General features: G+C 40.4%; 1 protein-coding gene across 3 annotated transcripts in view; it reads left to right on the top strand.

Annotated features, from left to right (window-relative positions):
• The first annotated feature begins 3,735 nt into the window (after positions 1-3,735).
• The window catches only part of adgrd2 (adhesion G protein-coupled receptor D2), a 56,922-nt gene continuing 38,914 nt past the window's right edge, over positions 3,736-21,743 (top strand). The window contains exons 1-15 of one of the 3 annotated variants that reach the window (XM_051950529.1): positions 3,736-4,257; positions 4,431-4,488; positions 4,641-4,880; positions 4,973-5,602; positions 7,385-7,504; positions 8,618-8,712; positions 10,291-10,581; positions 12,652-12,763; positions 15,787-15,921; positions 16,245-16,353; positions 17,662-17,767; positions 17,860-17,915; positions 18,088-18,214; positions 18,337-18,440; positions 18,672-18,774. In XM_051950529.1, the coding sequence (XP_051806489.1) occupies positions 4,213-4,257; positions 4,431-4,488; positions 4,641-4,880; positions 4,973-5,602; positions 7,385-7,504; positions 8,618-8,712; positions 10,291-10,581; positions 12,652-12,763; positions 15,787-15,921; positions 16,245-16,353; positions 17,662-17,767; positions 17,860-17,915; positions 18,088-18,214; positions 18,337-18,440; positions 18,672-18,774 (2,331 nt within the window). In that variant the 5' untranslated portion in view covers positions 3,736-4,212. Of the gene's footprint in view, positions 4,258-4,430; positions 4,489-4,640; positions 4,881-4,972; positions 5,603-7,381; positions 7,505-8,617; positions 8,713-10,290; positions 10,582-12,651; positions 12,764-15,786; positions 15,922-16,244; positions 16,354-17,661; positions 17,768-17,859; positions 17,916-18,087; positions 18,215-18,336; positions 18,441-18,671; positions 18,775-21,743 lie in introns of all 3 variants that reach the window. The other 2 variants (XM_022207347.2, XM_022207346.2) reach the window with 2 other exon arrangements.

Below are 21,743 nucleotides of genomic sequence, written 5' to 3'. Positions count from 1 at the left end.
TAATCTATCGACCAAAATTGATTAGCTGACAGATGAATTGAAGTTGAAAAACTTCACTCATTGTATCAAATATTGCTTTTTGACAAATATGTGATTCATCGCGATTAACTAATTGCAAAGCCTCTAAATATTTAGATTACTCTCCATATTTTAGACCAACTTGGGATCCACCACAGCTCATTAAAGTTTGCTAACATGCCATAATCGCATTGGGTTATTCTTACAAAAATTAATGTTACTTATCTAAATACACACTGCTCAGCTACAACATTGAAACCGCCTACCTAAAATTAAATAGGTTTCTCCGAGGCTGTCAAAACAGCTCTGAGCCGTGGAGACAGAATAAGGAGCTCTGGGGGTGTCTTGACATTGGCAGGTCCTGCGGTCTTTGGGGTGCAACTTCCATAGTTTGGGCTCATTTGGATGCATCCTACAGATGCTCAATCAGATTAGGAACATCTTGGGCTCTTGATCATGTTCTTCAAGGCATTCCTAAGCAGTTTTTGTTGTGTGGCAGGGTGCATTGTCCTGCTGGGGGGGTAGCTACTGTCTGGGAGTGCTGTTGCTAGAGGATGTGTGCTTGGTCTTCAACAGCGTTTAAGTCGGTGATGTTACAGCAACATCCACATGATTACCAGGAAAAGAGCGCTGCATTTTAATCAGAAATATACACTGCCGTTCAAAAGTTTTGGGTCACCCAGGGAATTTCATGTTTTCCATGAAGACTCACACTTTTATCCATGTGCTAACATAACTGCACAAGGATTTTCTAATCATCAATGAGCCTTTCAACACCATTAGCTAACACAATGTAGCATTAGAACACAGGAGTGATGGTTGCTGGAAATGTTCCTCTGTACCCCTATGGAGATATTCCATTAAAAATCAGCCGTTTACAGCTAGAATAGTCATTTACCACATTAACAATGTCTACAATGGATTTATCATTCATTCAGTGTTATCTTCACTGAAAAAAACTGCTTTTCTATCAAAATAAGGGCATTTCTAAGTGATCCTAAACTTCTAAACAATAGCGCATGTTTCCATTATCGTCTGAAACAGCATGATGTGGTTCTGTTCAAACACTGTATGTTAGAAGTGCTTTAGAAAAGTCAGTGAGATTTTGAATAAGACTAGCTCTGAAGGAAAAAAATGAACTAACAAAGCCTTTAAATCTCATATGCCAGGTTTAAAGAGCAGAGTGAAAATAGGCAGTTTTACACAAGAAAAATGCACACAATTGGACAAAATGATGAAGTGGTGATTTTCTGTATATATTCCAAAGGTCATCTTTACGGTGATATAATAATGACTCTGTTTTAGCTTTCTCTTCATGAAATCATACAACTCAAAGTCTTCAATACAGCTATTCTTTCTAAAGAATGTGTGCGTCATTGTCCCTAATTCTTTGGTAGAAAATAGTGTAAAAGAGCTCCAGTAAGTCTATGGATTGTCCCTTGACATTTTTGGAGAAAAAAGAATGTGTCTGAATTATATAAAAATTTAACTTTCAATTGATTTGAGTACATCTAGAAAAACTCTGTTCAGCTCAAATGTTTTGAGGTGCAGCAAGAAATCCTGAGTACTGCAAAACCATGTAGAGCCAGCCTATTTGTATTCATATAGGGAAGGCAATAGCCTTTTGTTGAGTCCAACTGAGCTACGAAACCTGAGCTTTAAACATTTATTTATGATTGATGACCTTTAAGAACATAATTCCCTGAGTGTAGTTTGCAGAAACCTTCCAGAATTTGTTGTTCCATAACAACTTTTCTGGTATGGAACTGCTGTCAAGCAAACACAATGGTTTTCACAGCAACATCTAACCTCCTGTGTAATTGAAAGAGAAAGTCGTTGTTTAGTTTGATGAATAGTAGATGGGAGAGGCGAGCACGAGGGAGAGCAATGTCCAGGAGTCTCAGTCTGGAGGAAGCTTTGTTCCTGTGGGCTCTGGTCCAGTTTTCACACTGTGAGCGGGTACCTACGTGGAATACTAATGACACGCTTTGTCTCAGTTGGTCATCTAGATCTCTGGGTTCCAGGCATTAACGATGTTAAAGCTCTATTCCAGCAGTTTTACAATCAAGGACATCAGCCTCCATATATGAGAACTTGTCACAACGGCACAATGATCATCTTTAAGAATTAGTCCAGTTGTTATAACTTTGCATCCACCATGTTATTAGTGAACTGAGTTCCAAATGCTAATGTTTCTTAAAGGCAATCATAAAGAGAAAGGAAACAAGCAAGACAGTCTGAAAGACTAGCAAACAATTTAGCCAGACTGGAATTGAAATGAAGTCTGCTGTGATGACCCAAAATGTCCACTGCAAACAGGAAAACCACTAATAGTATTTTCCAATGAGGGAACTTCCCGACCTGTCGTTGAACTTGCAGCTATTGTCCCAGGTCCTGCTTTTGTTTCCAGTGTCCTCTCTAAGCCTTGTAAGAGACAAGTTCTGGAATCTGAAATTTTGGTGATACTAAAGGTACTCACGAACGGAGGTTTGTGTAGGGCTATGATTGGTCCAGCAGTTGCACCTTGTGATTTTTTTTAAACACGTGACTCATGTAGAGCAACATGACAAAAGAGCAGTAACCATAATTTCACTTGTGTGTACACTGTGGACAGTCTCACCTCAGCCAAGTCTGACTGGAAGAAGTAGGAGCACCACATGTGGGCACACACAATGCTACTACAACACAAATTTACTGCACCAAAAAGACAAACACATCATTTGTGTAAACATTTCTGACTTGAATTTACTTATCAAACAACACTGTCAAACCCACAGTCATTAGAATTCGTATGAATTAGTGTATAAGCTTATACAGCTACTGTAGGTCCTCTGGTTCATTATATTAGTGGTCATCTCATAACATGTTGACAGATTAATTGAGCAAAGGCTTAGATTTCACCATCGATCACTTGGGCTTTACCTTATAGACCTTAATGGTCCCCTTAAGCACCTCCCATTGGTAATATTCCTTTAAGCATATGTATGCTAAAACAACAGTATAAATAGCTATATTGTCTAGATTAGCTGTTGGTTTGCATACAACCTGTCAATGGAGACACTGTTTCTGTTTCCTGCATCTTCTTTTAAGCAAAGTTGCCATGTCCCACCACCTCAACAGTGGTTTAAATGAGTGCAATGCTTTTGGACAAAACTATATAAAAAAGATCCAGTGTGAAACAAATGTCCTTTAACAACTCAAAGGTCTCATCAGAACAAGTCAATCCAGTAAGTGCATGGGTGGGAGTGTTTTGCTGGACTCAGAGGACTTGAGTTAAGCCAGACTTGAGGATCCAACTTTTAAAACTATTTACAACCTTTGCAACAATATAATTACTTGTTCATCAATCTGGTGTTGTGCAAATGTCTGTGAAAACAAACGTGCACAAAACCACCAGATGAAAGACTAAAAAGACAAACTTTATGGCTTACTATACACCAACTACATGAGTAGTACAAATCTTTTATTGACAATGAAGTAAAGCAATGAAACAGATCTTCCAATTAACTTTAGAGTCCTATAGAAGGCATAAATAAAGGCTATGTGGTAAAAATGTCCACAGCCCGGCTGCTGTTGATGAACTCTCTTTGCCAAATGCTTGACACTGCTTGCGTAAGTAGGGTTCTTTTAAATAATGACTCAATTTGCATGACAAAGCAGATGGCTTACGGTTGGTAGGGTGGGTGGGTGGAGGGAAGGGGAGAGGAGGCAGGGAGGGTTGTGGGTGTGTGGAGGGAGAAGGAGGCAGGAGACAGGCTGGACTCTGGGACAGATGCACTGGGATCACAGGCGCTCTCCCAGTCAGGGGATCAGAAACAGCACTGGACATGACTGGATATGGTGGACGTTGACGCTGGACGTGTGGTTGATTGTTCCATGTGCGTTGCACTTGTTTCCAGGTTACTCCAAGAGACGTTGTGCTGTTTGGAAGCAACGAAGGCATTCTATACGTGACTAGACAGCAACTTCTGAATTGACAAAACCCTCTTCAAAATTTTTGAAAAGCAGCTGCTGAAGAGCGATGCCCTAAAATGCTTTTGGCTTGCCTTGCCCTGCACTACTCACAGTTGTATTTGAGATATTACAGGCCGAAATACCCCAAATCAGTTTACATTTATCTGGTTTCCGTGGAAATATGATTTTCTAGGTAAACTGGTTTGGTTTATCTCAGTTGGAGACAACACTGGCCTAGAGATGACTGGAGCCCTGCTTACCGGATTCACACTCTTCTCTTTGGTGGTAATAACCTTTTTATTCCATACTACAAAATATAACAAAGCCATGTAAGCAACTTTTACTTCTGGTGCATTTTAACTTTTTAACACTGATAACTATGTTCTGAAAACATTGCATTACATCAAATGTTTGAAAAGTCTGATGAAGCAAAATAAATTGGACTTTTAACCCTGCAGGTGGGATGTGAAAGTGAGCCAACAGATGCTGGACCAGAAAGAAAGGGAGGCCCAAATGGTGAGGCCGTTGATCACTTTCAGTGGCCACTAGTTTCAGTTAAAACTACTGGCTTCTCTACTTACGCTTTCAAATATCAAATAATTCATATTTGATTTGAATTTCATGACTTTTCACTTACAGTGTCCTGAATTCTGTGTCTGATTTCCCAGGACAGTACCCACTGGTTCACCTAACATCACACTCAGCCTTCCAACTGGTCAATGACTCACTGTCCTTCTCCAGAGCTGACTACTTCTGCAGAGGTCAGTTTAGCTTCCTTGTCACCATGGATCAAACAAATGACCAGGAAGAAGCCTTGGAGCTGCTTCGGCAGACTGGACTTCGCTCACCAATCTGGATCAAGGATCCCAGTAGAGCAACGTCCAAGCCTGTAGCCCTGTCCAAGCAGTGTGAGTAGAATCAGTGGATCTACAAGCTGTGAGTTCGTTTGTTTGTTTGTTTTTTCAAAATTAAAACTTCTTCTTCTGCTCTTCTTGTTTAGATTTGCCGTTCTCAGCACTCAACTTCCCAAAGGAATCTCGGGAAGGCTTTGTTCGTGTCAACATATTGTTCCCTGCCCTGTCATCTGTCAGTGTGTGTGTTCGAGTTCAGTGGGACCCAGAGTGGAATGAGGTGTCCACCATCTTCTCCTATGCTGCGCCTGTGTTTACCAATGAGTTCCAGCTGCGAGGCCAAGTGGACATGCAGGGTCGAATCCTCCTCGCACTCATCATCCATGGAAAGCACCTGCCGTATAAGGCATCGTTCCCAAATGATGGAGCATGGCATCACATCTGTGTCACATGGCACCGGAGCAACAGTCACTGGGCTATATATGTGGATGGTGACAAGAAAGACACAGGCACAGTTACAGACACTTCCAGGGATATCTATGGGAATGGGATCCTAATCCTGGGTCAGGACCAAGACTCCTTTGGTGGGAATTTTACAGAACCCTTTTTTGGAAATATCACTGACCTGAATGTTTGGAACATGTCTCTGGAAACAAGACACGTCCATGCCCTCAACGCATGCTCACCCATGACCCAGGAAATTCTTTTCAGTTGGAACCTCGATCTCTTACACTGCCACCCCTTGGTCAAAGAGATCCAGGTCCTTCTGTTTTGTCCAGGTAAGATAACAGTGACTCATTCCAAATGTTCCAGTAAGTGCATCTGAGTTCACACACCAGCGCCATGATATGGCCTTGCAATGTTGTGCACAACCTGTGATTGACAAAAAGCTTCTGAGATGCAGGGCTCTGAAAGTGGAAGATATCCTAATTATGGGAATATTTTGCAAAATAAACAAATACATTGTCAATAAAAAGCCTATAATATCTGTGATTTAATGCTGAGAAGAATGGAGGGCAGTGAAAGTGAGACAGGGAGGGACAGATGAGTGGAGGGGATTCCCACAGCTCCAGCAGTGTGGGACAACATGAGGAAGAACAGAACTCACTCCCTTTACAGTCACTCCCTTTGCAGTCACTCCCCCACTGTCCACTTTCTTTTTCTCCAGAAAGTTCCATGCAGCAGCTTTTCTTACAATAGCAATGACAAGGTTTCGTGTGTGTGTGTGTGTGTGTGTGTGTGTGTGTGTGTGTGTGTGTGTGTGTGTGTGTGTGTGTGTGTGTGTGTGTGTGTGTGTGTGTGTGTTCTTGTACTTGCTACATGGTGAGTACCATTTTCTGCATTTAACTATCAAAGTGAGGACATTTTTACAAAGTGAGGACATTTTGGCCGGTCCTCACTTTGAAACAGCCATGTTTGAGGGTGAAGACTTGTTTTTAGAGAACAGGTATGAATTGAGGTTTGGTTAGGGTTAGGGTAAGGATTAGGGTTAGGCAATCAGTTGTGATGGTTAAGGTTAGGATAAGGCTCTAGGAAATGCATTACACCTATGGATGTCCTCACTAAGATAGAAGTACAAACATGTGTGTGTGTGTGTGTGTGTGTGTGTGTGTGTGTGTGTGTGTGTGTGTGTGTGTGTGTGTGTGTGGTCAGGTTCTGGCTATACTTGTGGGGACCAAATATCCCCACAACTGTAGGAAAACCGAAAACAATGTCACTTGGCCATGTTGTTACTGAAAAAAATAAAAGTGCAAAAACGTTTCTTTAGGGTTAGGCATTGTTTTGGTCTGGGTTAAGGTTAGGGTTAGGGTTAGGGTTAGGGGTTAGATATGAATGGGAGTCCCCACGGGAATAGCAGAACCAAACATTTGTGTGTGTGTGTGTGTGTGTGCGGTATGGGGGGGGGGGGAGACATACACTACCATTCAAAAGTTTGGAGTCACTGAGAAATGTCCTTATTTTTGAAAGACAAGCGTTTTTTAAATGTAGATTGATTGTATATTGATAATGTGTAAAATGACTATTCTCGCTGTAAACGGCTGATTTTTAATGGAATATCTCCATAGGGGTACAGAGGAACATTCCCAGCAACCATCACTCCTGTGTTCTAATGCTACATTGTGTTAGCTAATGGTGTTGAAAGGCTCATTGATGATTAGAAAACCCTTGTGCAGTTATGTTAGCACATGGATAAAAGTTTTTATGGAAAACATGAAATTTCCTGGGTGACCCCAAACTTTCAAATGACAGTGTATATTTTCTCATGCAATGCAATGCTAATTTAGGAATACTTGTTACCTGGTATACACGTGGATGGTAGTAGTGTAACAGTTGTGTATATTATCATTTGCTGTATTTTGATTTATATTCAGTTCCTGATTACTCAGTTTCCTGTTCACACTTGGTGGCATCTTGATTAACCTGAAAACATTCCTCTGGAAAAAAAAATGCAATACTTACCTAATCCATAGCTTTTCACTGTCAAGAGCTTTAGAAATGCTCAAGCGTCCTAATTGTGTGCCCGCTTTGTGATTGTGATGATATGACTGTGCAAACAGCAGGGCACCAGCAGATGGAGCTGCAGGGCTGCAGGACGCTGCAGGGCTGGACAGACCAGCTTCCGTCGCTGGGCCGGACTGACTGCTCTGATCTACTGCCATTCATCTGCAGAAGCAGCAGAGGTGACCCTCAAACACCGTGCACAAGCTCAAGGTTTTGTCAGTGTAATACATAGTAGTGCATTTTGCACAAGTAGATGGATATGATGGGACAAAACCTGCATTTACATTAGATCAACACATTCACTTTGAAATGTGACTGAGAATGAAGTGCAGTAATGTGTCTTAAGATTAAAGTAGGATTTGAATCATAATCAGGGCCATATTGTAAAATGTTACTGAGGCTGTAGGGAGTCTTTTTTGGTCATGAGTCCAAACTGACCTAAATAACAGGTTCAGTGACTTGGGTGCTTCATTACAGTGTTAGGGGGATAAACAATAGGTAATGCATTGGAATACTTTCTCATGTAGTAAGATTCAGTACTGTTAAAAAAGCACTGTGGTGATCTGAAAATGCTGAATAAGAAGTTCGTGTGATGTTGATATGCATGATATATACTAGAATTTAATGCTTAGTTTCTTTTGGAGGTTTAGGCTTGACTAAGTAAAACAGAAAGACCCCTTCGTATTGTCTACAGTACTCACATATTGCAGGGTGATTCTGTTGCTATGCTAAAGTAATGCTGTTATGATTTTTACTATTTGATCACACCATAAGGAACTGATTGTTTGGGGAAGTTTACTTAGAATACACAACATTTACAAAAAACACATTTTCTTCCTCTAAAATCCCCACCTGTTGCTCCATAGTTCCCCATAGTCTTATTTTCTTCCTCTATAGCTGCATTTAAACACCAGTAGAGAGTATGGATGCTACTCAAAATTGTTATCTGACTTAAACAAGGAAATTCCATAAGTCACAGACTGCAATAAAAATGTTTTGGAAAAGAAATTAAATTTAGTTGTTAAAAATGATGTCATCCAGGACTTACTAGACTTAAAGTCTTTGACTGAATGATAACGTTAAGAATGCAGATGCATAAATCATATTCCTGCTGTAAATGAATGATATGTTTCATGTGAGCCTTCGGCAAGAGAACTCTTTTTTTCCTCTGGAGTTCAATGGTTTATTCTGGGATGCTTCAGCAGGGGAATGGTAGAATGATGAGTAGTCTGAGCAGCAGAGCATCCTACCATTACTAATCTTCACTCACACTCATATTGTTGTTGGCACAGAGCGCTACCTCAAGATGAAGCAGATGAGGGAATCTCAGGGCTCTCTGCCCACTGCCTTTATGAGCCAACTGATGAAGCTTTCCAACAAGAGCCAGGTAGTTATGCACTGCTGTACATCTTCATGTAGCATAGTCTGACCCACCGGACGTAGGATGGAGATTCATTTCAGATGACTTTCTCCTGTCTTTCCATTATCTGCATGTATGCTTATTTGGGGGCTGCACAGTGGCTTGGTGGTTAGCACTTTCATCTTGCAGTTGAAGATCCCCAGCTTGTGTCCCCCCGCCTTCCTGGGAACTTTCTGCAAGGAGTTTACATGTTCTCGCTGTGCATGTGTGGGTTTTCTGTGGGTTCTCCAGCTTCCTCTCACAGTCCAAAAACGTGCTGATGTTATCTGGTGATTCTAAATTGTCCAGAGGTGTGAATGTGAGTGTGATTGTTTGTCTCTATGTGTAGCCCTCTGATAGACTGCTACCTGTCCAGGTGTCCCCTGCCTTCACCTGTCAGCTTTATCCATGCAAATTAGAGAATTCTAATAATAGGAGGCCTTTAACAAGAACCCAAATCTTCTCAAATTGAGAGCACTTTTAGCGGTAAGCTATTGAAGGACCTATTTACAACTTGTTAGAGCAACTACCAGCAAACATGGAAGCCATTTCACAAAAGTAGTAAAGAAACTGAAATCCAAGCCCACAAGGGTCCATGTGGTTCCATAAACCAACTGTGCACAAAAAAATGGCTTTAAAACAAATGTGTGTGATGAGGAGAGGCAATCCAAGAACATTCTCAGTCATTTACACCTAATAATTCATCTTTCAAAGAGTTGCAGTTGAAATAATCAACTGCAGTACTTTGGAGGTGCTTTGGTTTGTCCATGCTGTCCATCCAGCAGTACTACGTTCTCCTGTCCTGTACTTATCTGTCGACACAGCTCAGGAGTAATCACTGTCACGGTGTTACAGCCCCATCTGTGAGCAGCTACTATGTCCTCTAAGAAGAACAAAAGTACTTTCAGAAACATCCACAGGTGACCTGTGTGTGTTTTTGTGTTTAATATGAGGGTCAATGCGATATTCTCCAATGCATTCCTATTATTACACACATTTGCTGTCTACTTTCAAAGTCCTCATTGGTCATACAGGTGTCTACTCTCTCAGCACACATTATAAACATAATATGCTGTGTTACATCGCTGGAAAAACTCCCTGGAAAAAAATTCTGAGATGTCTTTTGTATGATTTTGACATTCCTATGTCACTTTCCTTTGTCTCAGCAAAAAGCAAGAAAATAGTCAAAAGAAATCAATTAGAATTTAAATTTCAACACAAAGCATAACCATCCACTGGAGGTCTGAACACTTACCTGTTATAAAGACAGAGAAGATCTGGTTTTATTCATTTATTTATTTAATTGCAACTTATTGGCTTCTGGTTCAAATAGAGTCTTATTTGTGTTTGGCAACAGACAATTTAGACTTGATGAAGGGACAAAATACAACAAAATGATTTTTAAAAAGACATCTAATCAAGTAGACTACAGAATGTGTTGTAGAGTGCTGCTGAATTATTATTAAAATGTTGACATAATTCTAATGTTCATAATAAAACTGTTTTTGAAACAATTGTTGGAGTTGATGTTTGATGATAAAAGTTTAACAGTCTCTGCTCTCTCAGCCTGTACTGGGGCAGCAGTCCTCGGCCCTGAGCAGCCTGACCCAGGCATCAGCCCTACTGGAGGTCTCTGCCCAGGCCCTGGAGGACACACAGCAGGAGGGCCTACAGCCAACAGACATGGTCTCCCTCATCCAGCTGCTGTCTCTGGCTGCTGACGTCCCCTCACAGTCGGTGGACCATGTCAGCAACCAGAGCCAGGACAGCGTGCAGGAGCTGAGCCAGCACTTCATCAGTGTGGCCGATGGTATCATCAGTGAAGACAACGCCCTCAAGTGGCAGGCCATCAAAGAGGTAGGATGGATAGAGAAGCACTGCATATCCTGACTTTTGTTATTCTTTTTGTCATGGCAGATGCCTGCAGTGTTTCCAAAGCTGATAAATTTGTTAATCTACACCTGTTGTAATAGCCACTCTACAGGCAAATGCCAGGACACAGTTTTTAAGCCTCGACCAGGTCATCGTATGCAATGGTCTCCAGTTCAAGTCTAGTTTAAATAAGTCTGTTAGAGTAAAAAAAAAAAAAAAAAGTATAATGTTGTCATCAGTGATAAAATAGGCTTTGAAATAATGGTAATATTAAAATTTATAATGGCATATATTATATTAAATTAATTCTTTTTGCTGGTTGTGAGGCAATCGATTTCACCTGGAGACTGACAACATTATACAATGCCCCAAAACACCGTTTTCACTCTTTTAATGCTGCCAAAAATTGCTGTCATCAAGACATTGTGAGTTAGTTTTAGTAACGGGAAATAGGTAGATGCTGTCTTTTTTTTTTTTTTTTTTACCTAAATGTGTATGAATTAAATAACATACCTTATTTCTGTTTTTTTTTTTTTTTAAATCTGTAATATTTTCTTCACTGAAAGTTTGCTAGGTACAGCTACCTACAACTAACACTGCCCAACAGTCCAGCTATTAATCCTGTCTTCATCAGTTTGAGTTCAGTTTTGGATGGAACTGTGTTAGAGAGCTGTCAGTCTCTTATTGTCTCCATTTCCAATTTATATGATTCCAGGATGGACTCCACAACAGCAACGCCTGTACATACATACACACACACACATACATACATACGTACATACATTTGTGAATATATATATATATATATATATATATATATATATACACACACACCAAGGTGCTCTTGTCTAGCTGCAAGGGAAATTTTTTTTAAAAATTAAGCGGTGTATGGATGGATGGAAGGATCATCACTGAGATTCACTGATTTCTGTGAAGATTTTTTTTTGCACTTACACATTTAAATGAACAGAGCACTGCTTTCACTCCTATATAACGCTATATTCCTGTTAATATACACTATAATGTACACTACTGTTCAAAGGTTTGGGGTAACTCAGGAAATTTCATGTTTTCCATGAAAATTTCCACTTTTATTCATGTGCTAACATAACTGCACAAAGGTTTTCTAATCATCAATGAGCCTTTCAACACCATTAGCTAACACAATGTAGCATTAGAACACAGGAGTGATGGTTGCTGGAAATGTTCCTCTGTACCCCTATGGAGATATTCCATTAAAAATCAGCCGGAAATAAAGAGAATTGGTGTCTGTGTTAGACCTGCATTTGGGTGAATGATAGTTAACCAGTAGATTACTATTATGTCATTTTAAACCACTAGAGGACAGTATGCCTCTATGAAAGCAGTGCTCATTACCAGCACTGGAATTATATGGAGCAGAACTGACAAAATCTGCCTCCAACACATTGCTCGATCATCTGGTTTTTCTACTGATTTCTGACAGAGAACACTGTATTTACTTCACAGCTGGTACAATGTGTTTCCCCCAAACCCTTACTGCTATTTTTTTTCACTTCTTCCTCTGCACTATTGATGTGTCTGCAGTGTATGGATCTGTATGGAGGTTGCCTTATGACAAGTGCTGTGTTTCTCTCAGCACTTTGCCTCCCTTCCCCCTCAGGCCTCTCAGTGCTCCAAGGCCACCTCAACCCAGACTCAATGGATGAGAATCACTCTGAGCAACTGTAGCTGTACTCATCCACAGACCTCCCTCGCTCTGCTCTCGGCTCTGTCTCCAAGGCTCAGCTCCTAGATGGGCATATTGAAATCAGAATGCGGGGTTTCAAAACAGACAATGACTAAATCTATGATTGTACCCTGCATTATAGGCCTATCTACTGAGCTGTATGCGCCCTCTAATGCTAAACTCTGCAGTCTCTGGCAAACAGTTAACAGTGCTGAAAGCATTTTCTTATTATGTGGCAATGAATGGTCATTTTGAAGTGTGCCTCTTGAGCTTTGACGACTGCGCTGAGCAGAGCAGAGCTGGTGAGTGTTGCTGCTGCTGACACGCTGGTGCTCTGTGTGTTTTAGGTGGTGAACGGGCCCATGGATGTGGTCAAGAGCATTGACCGAATGGTGACCAGCCTTAGCCCTTGCTTGATGACAGAGAACGATCACCTCACCATTCACAGCCCCAATATCAGTGAGTCATATTAGCAAAGGCATATTAAAATACATGAAAGATGAAAATACAGCAAAAGCATTTTGGTACAAAGGGATGACAAAATTTAAACCACGATCTGGGCCCATCATCAAGGAGCTTTAGAAACTACAGAAAAATGCAATTATGTAACAGCTGGCCTTCAAAAAAAATCCATTTACCAATGGTAACAGAGAAACAGTAATAGAACTGTGAAAAAAAAGATTTTTTTAAAGTGCTAAAGAAATTCACATTTTACAAAATAATGCTGTATGATCAACTGCAGATTTAATGTTGGCTTTACATTCCAGATCATTGTAGACTGTCACTGAAGGCATCAAAACTATGAAAGAACACGTATGGAATTATGTGCTAAACAAAAAAGTGGCAAATCAGACAAAACATGTTTTATATTTTAAATTCTTCTAAACCCTTTGTTCTGATTACTGCTTTCCACACTCTTGACATTCTCTGGATGAGCTTTATGAGGTAGTCACCTGAAATGGTTCTCCAGCAGTCTTGAAAGAGTTCCCAGAGATGCTGAGCACTTGTTGGCCCTTTTGCCTTCATTCTGTGGTTCATCTCATTCCAAATCATCTGGACTGGGTTTAGGTCAGGTGACTGTGGAGACCAGGTCATCTGACGCAGTGCTCCATCACTCTCCTTCTTGGTCAAATAGGCCTTCCACAGCCTGGAGGTGTGTTTGTGATCATTGTCCTGTCAAAAAATAAATGATGGTCCAACTAAACGCAAACTGGATGGGATGGCATGTCACTGCAGGATGCTGTGGTAGCCATGCTGGTTCAGTGTTCGTTCAATTTTGAATAAATCTCAAAAAGCGTCACCACCAAAGCACCTCCACACCATCACACCTCCTTCTCCATGCTTCACGGTGGAACCATGCATGTAGAAACCATCCGTTCACCTTTTCTGCGTCTCACAAAGACACTGCAGATGAAAGGAAAGATCTCAAATTTGGACTCATCTGACCAAAGCCCAGATTTCCACTGGTCTAATGTCCATTCCTGGTGTTTCTTGACCCAGACAAATCTCTTCTGCTTGTTGCTTTTCTTTAGTAGTGGTTTCTGAGCAGCTATTTGACCATAAAGGTCTGATCGGTCAGTCTCCTCTGAACAGTTGATATAGAAATGTGTCTTCTACTAGAACTCTGGGTGGCATTTATCTGGGCTCTAATCTGAGCTGCTGTTAACTTGTGATTTCTGAGGCTGGTGACTCAGATGAACTTCTCCTCAGCAGTAGAGGAGACTCTTGGTCTTCCTTTCCTGGAGCAGTCCTCATGTGAGCCAGTTTGGTCATAGCGCTTGATGGTTTTTGCGACTGCACTTGGAGATACATTCAAAGTTTTGCAGGTAATTTAAATCAATACCAAGTTGTACTGATGAAATTTGAATGGTAACCTCAAAAGTGCTTTACCCAATCTAACATAGTCTCTACTGAGATGACCTTACATTCCCAAACACTCATTTCCAAAGAACAGCATTAAGGACTTGACCATGGACTTGATTGTTAATGGCAAAGGGCAATTATTTTAACTGAAATCGTTCTATAGGTTTTGATAGGAAGATTCAATGGACAGTTTGTCTCTCAAGACACACTGGGCATGCTGGAGTAGTGTAAGCTTTAGGAGAAATGCTTGTTTAATCAGAGTTTGGTGAGAAGATCACCATCAAGATTTGTCTGGGCGTTAAAGCAAAGAAAATGTGGGTCTTATTTCTGTTGTCTGGTAATTAGTTCTGCTTGTGATGATATCCCTGTAACTGAACCAAAGTAATGGCTGAGATCGCTGAGAAAATATGCGTAATGGGTCAAAAACACGAGCAGTCAGAGGATGTAATGGATTGTAAACAAACTTCATACAAACTTGTTTAGAGGAGAAAATAAAGGCACACCCTAAAATGATGTTGATGTCAATAATGTCAGACATCTGAAAATATCTACTTCCAACAGGTTGATTTTTCAAAATGCCAGCCTGTTTCTTTAACCCCAGAACACTCAGCAATGAACATTCTGCCACTGGATTTGAAATGGCTTTGGCCCCGGTTATGCATGGTTTGAAAGCACAAGACCTCACAAGTCAGATGGTGTACATCATTTCAAGATGCAAATACCACAACAACAAAGCCAGCAGCAGCAATAATTCCTTACTATGTAGGAAGAATGCATACACAGCTGAAACAGCAGTTTCTTACATTTTCTTTCATTATAGAGGCACATATTTGTGCATCACTATGCATTCACACTCCTTTCATTGTCCATCAGACAAAACACCTCCATCCTCAAGCTCAGAGTTAAATAGAGAACTTCCACCACCACCATCATTTCTGTTTTCAGTCTCTCGCTATAACTTTGTGGCTAAACGAAGGTAGCCCATGTCTTACAAGTATCATTAAGAAAGCATCATGATTCAGAACTGAATAACCCTAATCTACCCATAGAGTTAGTGTTTATTGCAACAACCATTGCATCTTCATTATCATTGAAAATAGGTGTTGTTTCAAAACAATAAACTCCTGTTGGAAATTTATCGAAAAATGTTGGTTTTTATTGTGATACTCATCGTTCACCACCAAACCACCCCTAAAAAGGTGTTCATGGAACTTCTAAAACTACAGCTTCATTGATAAGTTTTCTTTCAAGATGTCCAAATCGTCCTTTCCTCTGTATTGCTCCTAAGAAGGTAAAAGGAAAAAGATTTAGCAAAATGCTCAGACAGAACAAAGCACTGGCTTCTTACAATTCAGCAGCCATGGCAACCCATTTGAGCTAAGGTTCAGCAATCATCGTTGAAATTCAGACAAATGCTATTGTTTTGATAGTTTAGTTAAGAAAATAAACTGTAAGGTAAGTGTGATCTGGACACAAATGTGTTCGTCAGCATGGAAATAGAATTCAAACATTTGGACATTTTTCTTTAGATGTAATCATAAAACATTAGTTGTGTAAGGGTAGTTCTTTATGAGGTGTGAACACGGATTCTTTATGAAATTGAACGTTGTCCTTTTCAGAGCTGGAAGTGCAGCAGCAGAGGTTGCAAGAAGGTTCCAGAGGATCAAGTTTCTGTGGGCCTGAGACACAGAAACACGCCAACTTAGACTGTATTTCAGTCCCACATGAGAAGATACAGGATCTCCATAACAACGGTACAAGATTGTTACAAAAACCAATCGTCTTCCTCCACTTGCTCTTACAGCAACCACTTATTCAAAGTGAAACCTTGCAAGTGAATGCAGTGGACAATGCAGTAACGACAAACTTGTGAATGTGTAGCATGCATTTACCTACTTACACTCCCAAGGTCACACAGTAAAGTGCAGATGGAGGCGCAGTGTTGGGCTTTGCAACAACTCTTCATTGTGAACAATACGTGATCCTTACTGAAGTACATTTCTCTTAGTACTGTTTTCTTTGGCTGTCTGGTGCAAGCTGAAGAAACATTCATCTTGGTGTTGTGTTGAATGTGCAGGCTTCCACAGACTCACGTTGGTCAACACGTGGTACGGCTCTTTGCGGCCTCTTTTCAATCCTGAGGAGAACATCACCATGGTGCCCACCGTCACTGATGGCAGCCAGAGGTGACATTTACGCACAAGTACAGCTGAAAAAATACTTGCAATTATAATACAGCATACCAATGGTTTGTGCTGTATGCACAAACCAGCATACAGCATGGTTTGTGCACTTAAGGACTGATGAATTTGAAAATATTTTCATATTTGAAAGCAGTTTTGTCTGCCAGAGTAGTGATTGCTTATACACTTTTGTCAACACATTTTTGTTGCTGTGTAAGTGCTATCTTACAGGACTGCACTGACTTCCTGAGAGTTTATTCCACTTCTTCACCTACTACCATTATAGAAAAAGCACAGATGTAGCTAATGCCAAAGGGCTTGCAAATGGCACACAAACGTAATGGTTTGATATTACATAGCTATAGTTATTATGTTGTACTAATAATTTTCTCCTTGATATGAAGGTAGATACAGTATTTATGACTAGCCCTCACAATGACCGAGATAAGAGATTAAAACTAAAAGTAGCAAAATTCTGTTTAATATAGCCATGGACTTAAAGTAAAATATCACTTCAGCACTGGCAACTTCTATTTTAACTTTTAGAATTAAAATATACAGGACAGTCTCCTTGCTCAGTCAGCTGTTTTAATTGATAAACACTCGCAAAAAAATAAAATGACAAAAACATTCAGCACATTCATTGATATGATGGATGCAATCAAACTACTGAGTATAAGTTGAACAAATTCTAAAAATGAGAACTGACAGTTTTAACAGAATTTACAGCCACTGTGTGAATTGTGGGTATCACAGGTGACGTATGCCTAGTTGTAATTCAAATGTCAGATATCTGCATTGTAATTCAGACTGATCATAAGTCTCGCTTAAGTTATGTTTATTTGCCTTTGATTCAAGACATCTGTTTTGGTTTTAGCATCTTCTGACATTGTATAGTACAGTATTGTTCTTGAATTAAGCTTGAACTAGTCAGAATGTTGTGGCGGATCTGAAACTGGAATTTTGCCTTGTCAAAATGTAATTACAGATATCCCGAATTAGAACTTTGAAAAGTTTGAATGACACTGCAGATATCTGTAGATAAATCAGAAGCTACAGCGGATCAGAGGGGGAGGCAGATTGCTTGTGAAACACACTGTGACATTGGAACCATAACTGTAAATAACAGCCATGCTAGCAGCATGTCAGAGAAGCCTGAGGCCAAAGTTCCAGTCATTTTTAACCACAAGTCTTTAATGCACAAATTTTCTTTTCTTAGAACAACATATTACACATTCTTTCATTTTAGGCCACGGCTTGCTATTTGTGTTGATATATTGCCATTATTCACTCATTTTTGTCGATAACTAGGTATTTGGGGACTGTTCTGGGCTCTTCTGTCATCTCCACCACAGTGCTGGGAGATGATCACCCGGTTAGCACTGCAGTTCGCTTTCAGCTCCAACACAGAGTACAGGTTAACTGAAACTGTCACAGCTATCCTCTCTGTTCACGTATTTTCTTCTCAGTTAAATGCAATTCTCATCATATCTTCTACATTTCAAACAGAACCCCACTGGTACTATGTACGATCCAGTCTGTGCCTTCTGGGATTTTGATCTCATGTAAGTACTCACGTGTATACTGGATTTCTGAGATTCCCCTGCAATGCCAAAGTTATCAGATCTGGTACATCAAAAAAGAAAAAAGGCAAAACCTTTAGACAAGACAATATTTCCATCCCGAGCAATCCTCTGTATGTAGACATGTAAGTATGTGCTGTTTGTGTCTAACTAGTCCAGAGGCTGGTGGATGGTGGAACACCAAGGGCTGTGAGGTAGTGTCCAAACAATATGGATACACTGTGTGCTACTGCAACCACACCACCAATTTCGCATTGCTGTTGCAGGTGTACGAAACCCAGGTAACATTCCTCTGTGCAGTTGTAACAGTAAATTTAATGTAGGTTTTCATCTACAGTACTTGCTGCTATGTATACAGCATACACTCTTCCTGTGTGTCTGTGTGTGTGTGCTTGTGTGCCAGAGGACGGCAGAGAACGAAAAAGCTCTGCAGGTGCTGACGTTCATCGGCTGTGGAGTGTCTCTGTGTGGCCTCCTCTTCACCTTCATCCTCTTCATCGCTCTAGGGTGAGTCACAAACGTCACGGAGTGCATTCTGTAAAGCATCAAGGGTGAAAAGCATTTCATAAAACCCTGCCAGATTCACATCAATAAATGGAGAAAAAAAACAAAAACACAACACTACTGCTGTAGATGTGTGAACAGCACTGCAGGGAAACATTTTTTAGAGAAATCCTGAGAACTACTGTGAGAGCTTTACTCACACATCGTAAGCAGAGTGTGCTTGTATCTGTGCAGTGTCCCGAAATCTGACCGCACCACCGTCCATAAGAACCTGATAGTTGCTCTGGGCATTGCTGAGCTGCTGCTGATGTGCAGTGACTGGGCATCTGAAAATGAGGTGAGTTTTCACATTAAACATATTTGTGAATGTGAAATGTGGTAGTAGGAATACTCACATAATAACAGTAGTACTCATTTAAATGAACTGTCACATAAAATTAAATTAAAAAAAATAGATTTCATTTCTCAGGCCACAGTAGCCTCAGTGGAATAGAGCTAAATGCAGACGTGACTTGAGGGTTGTTATGAAGCACTTCACAAATGATCTTCACTGTGTAATGAATTGCAGCTTTGAAAGCAACAGGTTCTTAGTGAATATATATTCATAACATCTTTTGTTCTTATGAAAAATGGCGTTATATATTTGAATGAAGAATGTCGCATGTTGGGTTTCTAAGCACCTGGTTATAAAATGTAAAGCTTCTGTGAGCAAAAGTTTTATGTGAACAATGGATCAAATAACTATTTGCAAGGTGGAAAGAACTGTTCATAATGGCGGCAGAAATATTGTTTTGGTTTTACGATACACAGATTCTCTTTTTTGTGTGAGAACTCTAAGGAGTGTGGGGTAGCCATGGTGGTACAACAAGGTGTCCATTGATTTGAATTTGATCCCTGACCCCTCTATATTCCGAAGTGTCCTTTGGTACATCACTGAGCCCATTATGAAGGGCTTCACGGGACTTATTTAATGCCCTCATGTTGTCTTAGGGTCAAAAATGACCTGGCCACTGTGTTTAATAGCAGAGACAAACCCCTAAATGACCTTTTTTCAACTTGAAATTCAATGACTTTTAATAAAGTGACCTCAACATTAGAAAAAGTGAAACACTGTCTTTTCATTAACGCTGTACACCAACAGGGCACAAAGACTGTCTTCAGATCATTTTTGACAGTTACAAATCACAGCCAGTGGACAAAAACACACAGATTTTTGCTTGAAAATTCAATTAGGCTGCTTTATTTTAGAGGTTCAGTGCAGGTGAGTCATTTTTGACCCTGAGGACAAGGAAAGTGTTCAGGACATTAAGACCACACACGGGTTAGGAGCTATATATGAAGAAGAAGATGAAGCAGTTGGCAGCCAACTGTCCTTGCCGAACAAGTCACATTTTTCGACAGTGTCCACTCATTTTTAAGGTCCCTGGAGGTCTGATGGCGATTCCTGACAGGAATGGATGAGTGAAGGTCATCTGGTGGGTAGAAAAACGTTTCCTGCTGCGACCAGCTGGCAGTTTGGTAGAACCATGTTTGACTTGTTTTTTCCTTTGTGTAGTGAACGGCTGTCTAGGAGATCTTTACTTTTTTTCACTGCCTGTCTCTCATTCATGCCAATTTATAGCAGTGCCAAGATGGCTGCCTTTGTGGCTTCACATAATTCTTTGTTTTCGGCATTATGTGAGAGCTGACAACTTCTGAGTTGTGCTACGACTTGAATGTCAGCAGGAAACCACTCTAGACCTTTGCATGTGCTGTTGATGACATGAAATGGCCTCTTATATATCCTGTCAATAAAGTATTATGGAATCAGCTACATTTTTTTGTTATGCGCATTGTATTCGTCAGGTAATATCTTCAGTGGTTCCAGGAATTGAAATGAACAAGAAATTGAAGAAAACAAGGGTGGTCTCAATTTTTTGTCCATGACTGCATATTGATTTTAGGGCTGCACAGTGGATCTGTGGTTAACACTGTTGTCTTGAAGCTAGAAGATCCTTAGTTCCAGTCCTCACCTTCCTGGGATCTTTTTACATGGAGTTTGCATTTACTCCCTGTGCATGTCTGGGTTTTCTCCAGGTTCTCCAGCTTCCTCCCACAGTCCAGAAACATGCTGAGGTTAATTGGTGATTCTAAATTGTCCGTAGGTGTGAATGTGATTGTTTTTCTCTATGTGTAGCTCTGTGATAGACTGTTACCTGTCCAGGTGTCCCCTGCCTTCACCTTCAGTTAGTTGGGATAGGTTCCAGCCCCCCGTGACCCTAATGAGGATTAAACAGTGCATAGATGATGGATGCATGGATATTGATTTTAAATTTTGATTTGGTTACTTTTCATGAAATAATCGTGTGATGTGCGCGTCACACGTCACACACAATCAGTTCAAGGATGGTTTGAATATTGAAATTTTGACCATTTTTGTCTTTAAGTTCCTGGCTGTGATAAATGGTGCAATTTTAATGCATTTCTAAAGAAGAAAACAGGCCTTTTCAAACTTGCTGGTGGGTTTGAGGGTTCAGAGGTGCTGTTAAAAAGCTGCATCACAAATTTTCAGTTCATTCTGGAAAGTCCAATAAACCAGCATTGGAGAGTCTTAGTGAATGTGAAGACACATGTAGAGAAAGAAAATCTGCAAGGTAAGCAACACCTAGACCAAATACAATTCCTGTTTTCAGCCTTATATAGTAATACTAGAATCCAAAAGAAGTGGAGCTGGGTTCTGTTTTTTCTAGTAAGGTAGAGAGTGTAGATCTACAAGAAAGGCAAGCAGAAGGTGACCTGTAGAAATCGAACCTGCTGGACGCGTGAATTAGCTGACCGAAGACTGACCCCTGGAAAGATTTCTAAAATGTAAGAATGCTGTCCAAGTTAATTGCGGACTTGTTTATGATATCATCTGAGGAATCGTATAATTTTTAGCTGTTGTATCTACTTTGGTCTGTCTGGGTGCCCGGGGAGCTCAACAGGTCAGGTTGAGCTGGCGACCCATTAACAGCTGCACAGCGGCCATGGGTTGGACTCGAACCCATGGCCATTTGCTGTATGTCTTTGCTCCACTCTTCTCCCCCATGTTTTCTGTCTCTCTACCCACTGCCATCTATAATATAAGTCCAAAAAAATAACTTAGAAAAGGTATCTGTCACTTGTGAATCTAAGCTATCTTTGTGAATATGCTCCATGGAAATATGTAACTGTGTGTCATTGGCATAGCTACGGAAGTCAGTGTGTTGTTTTTTTTTAATGGTTGGGTTTCTTTGAAATTCTCTATAGTCCGCGCATGCAAAGTATGAATGTGTTCTTAAAGTGTCT

This window comes from Acanthochromis polyacanthus, chromosome 7 (assembly GCF_021347895.1).
Source record: "Acanthochromis polyacanthus isolate Apoly-LR-REF ecotype Palm Island chromosome 7, KAUST_Apoly_ChrSc, whole genome shotgun sequence".
Taxonomy (NCBI): domain Eukaryota; kingdom Metazoa; phylum Chordata; class Actinopteri; family Pomacentridae; genus Acanthochromis; species Acanthochromis polyacanthus.
This window is presented reverse-complemented; position numbering and strand designations above follow the sequence as displayed.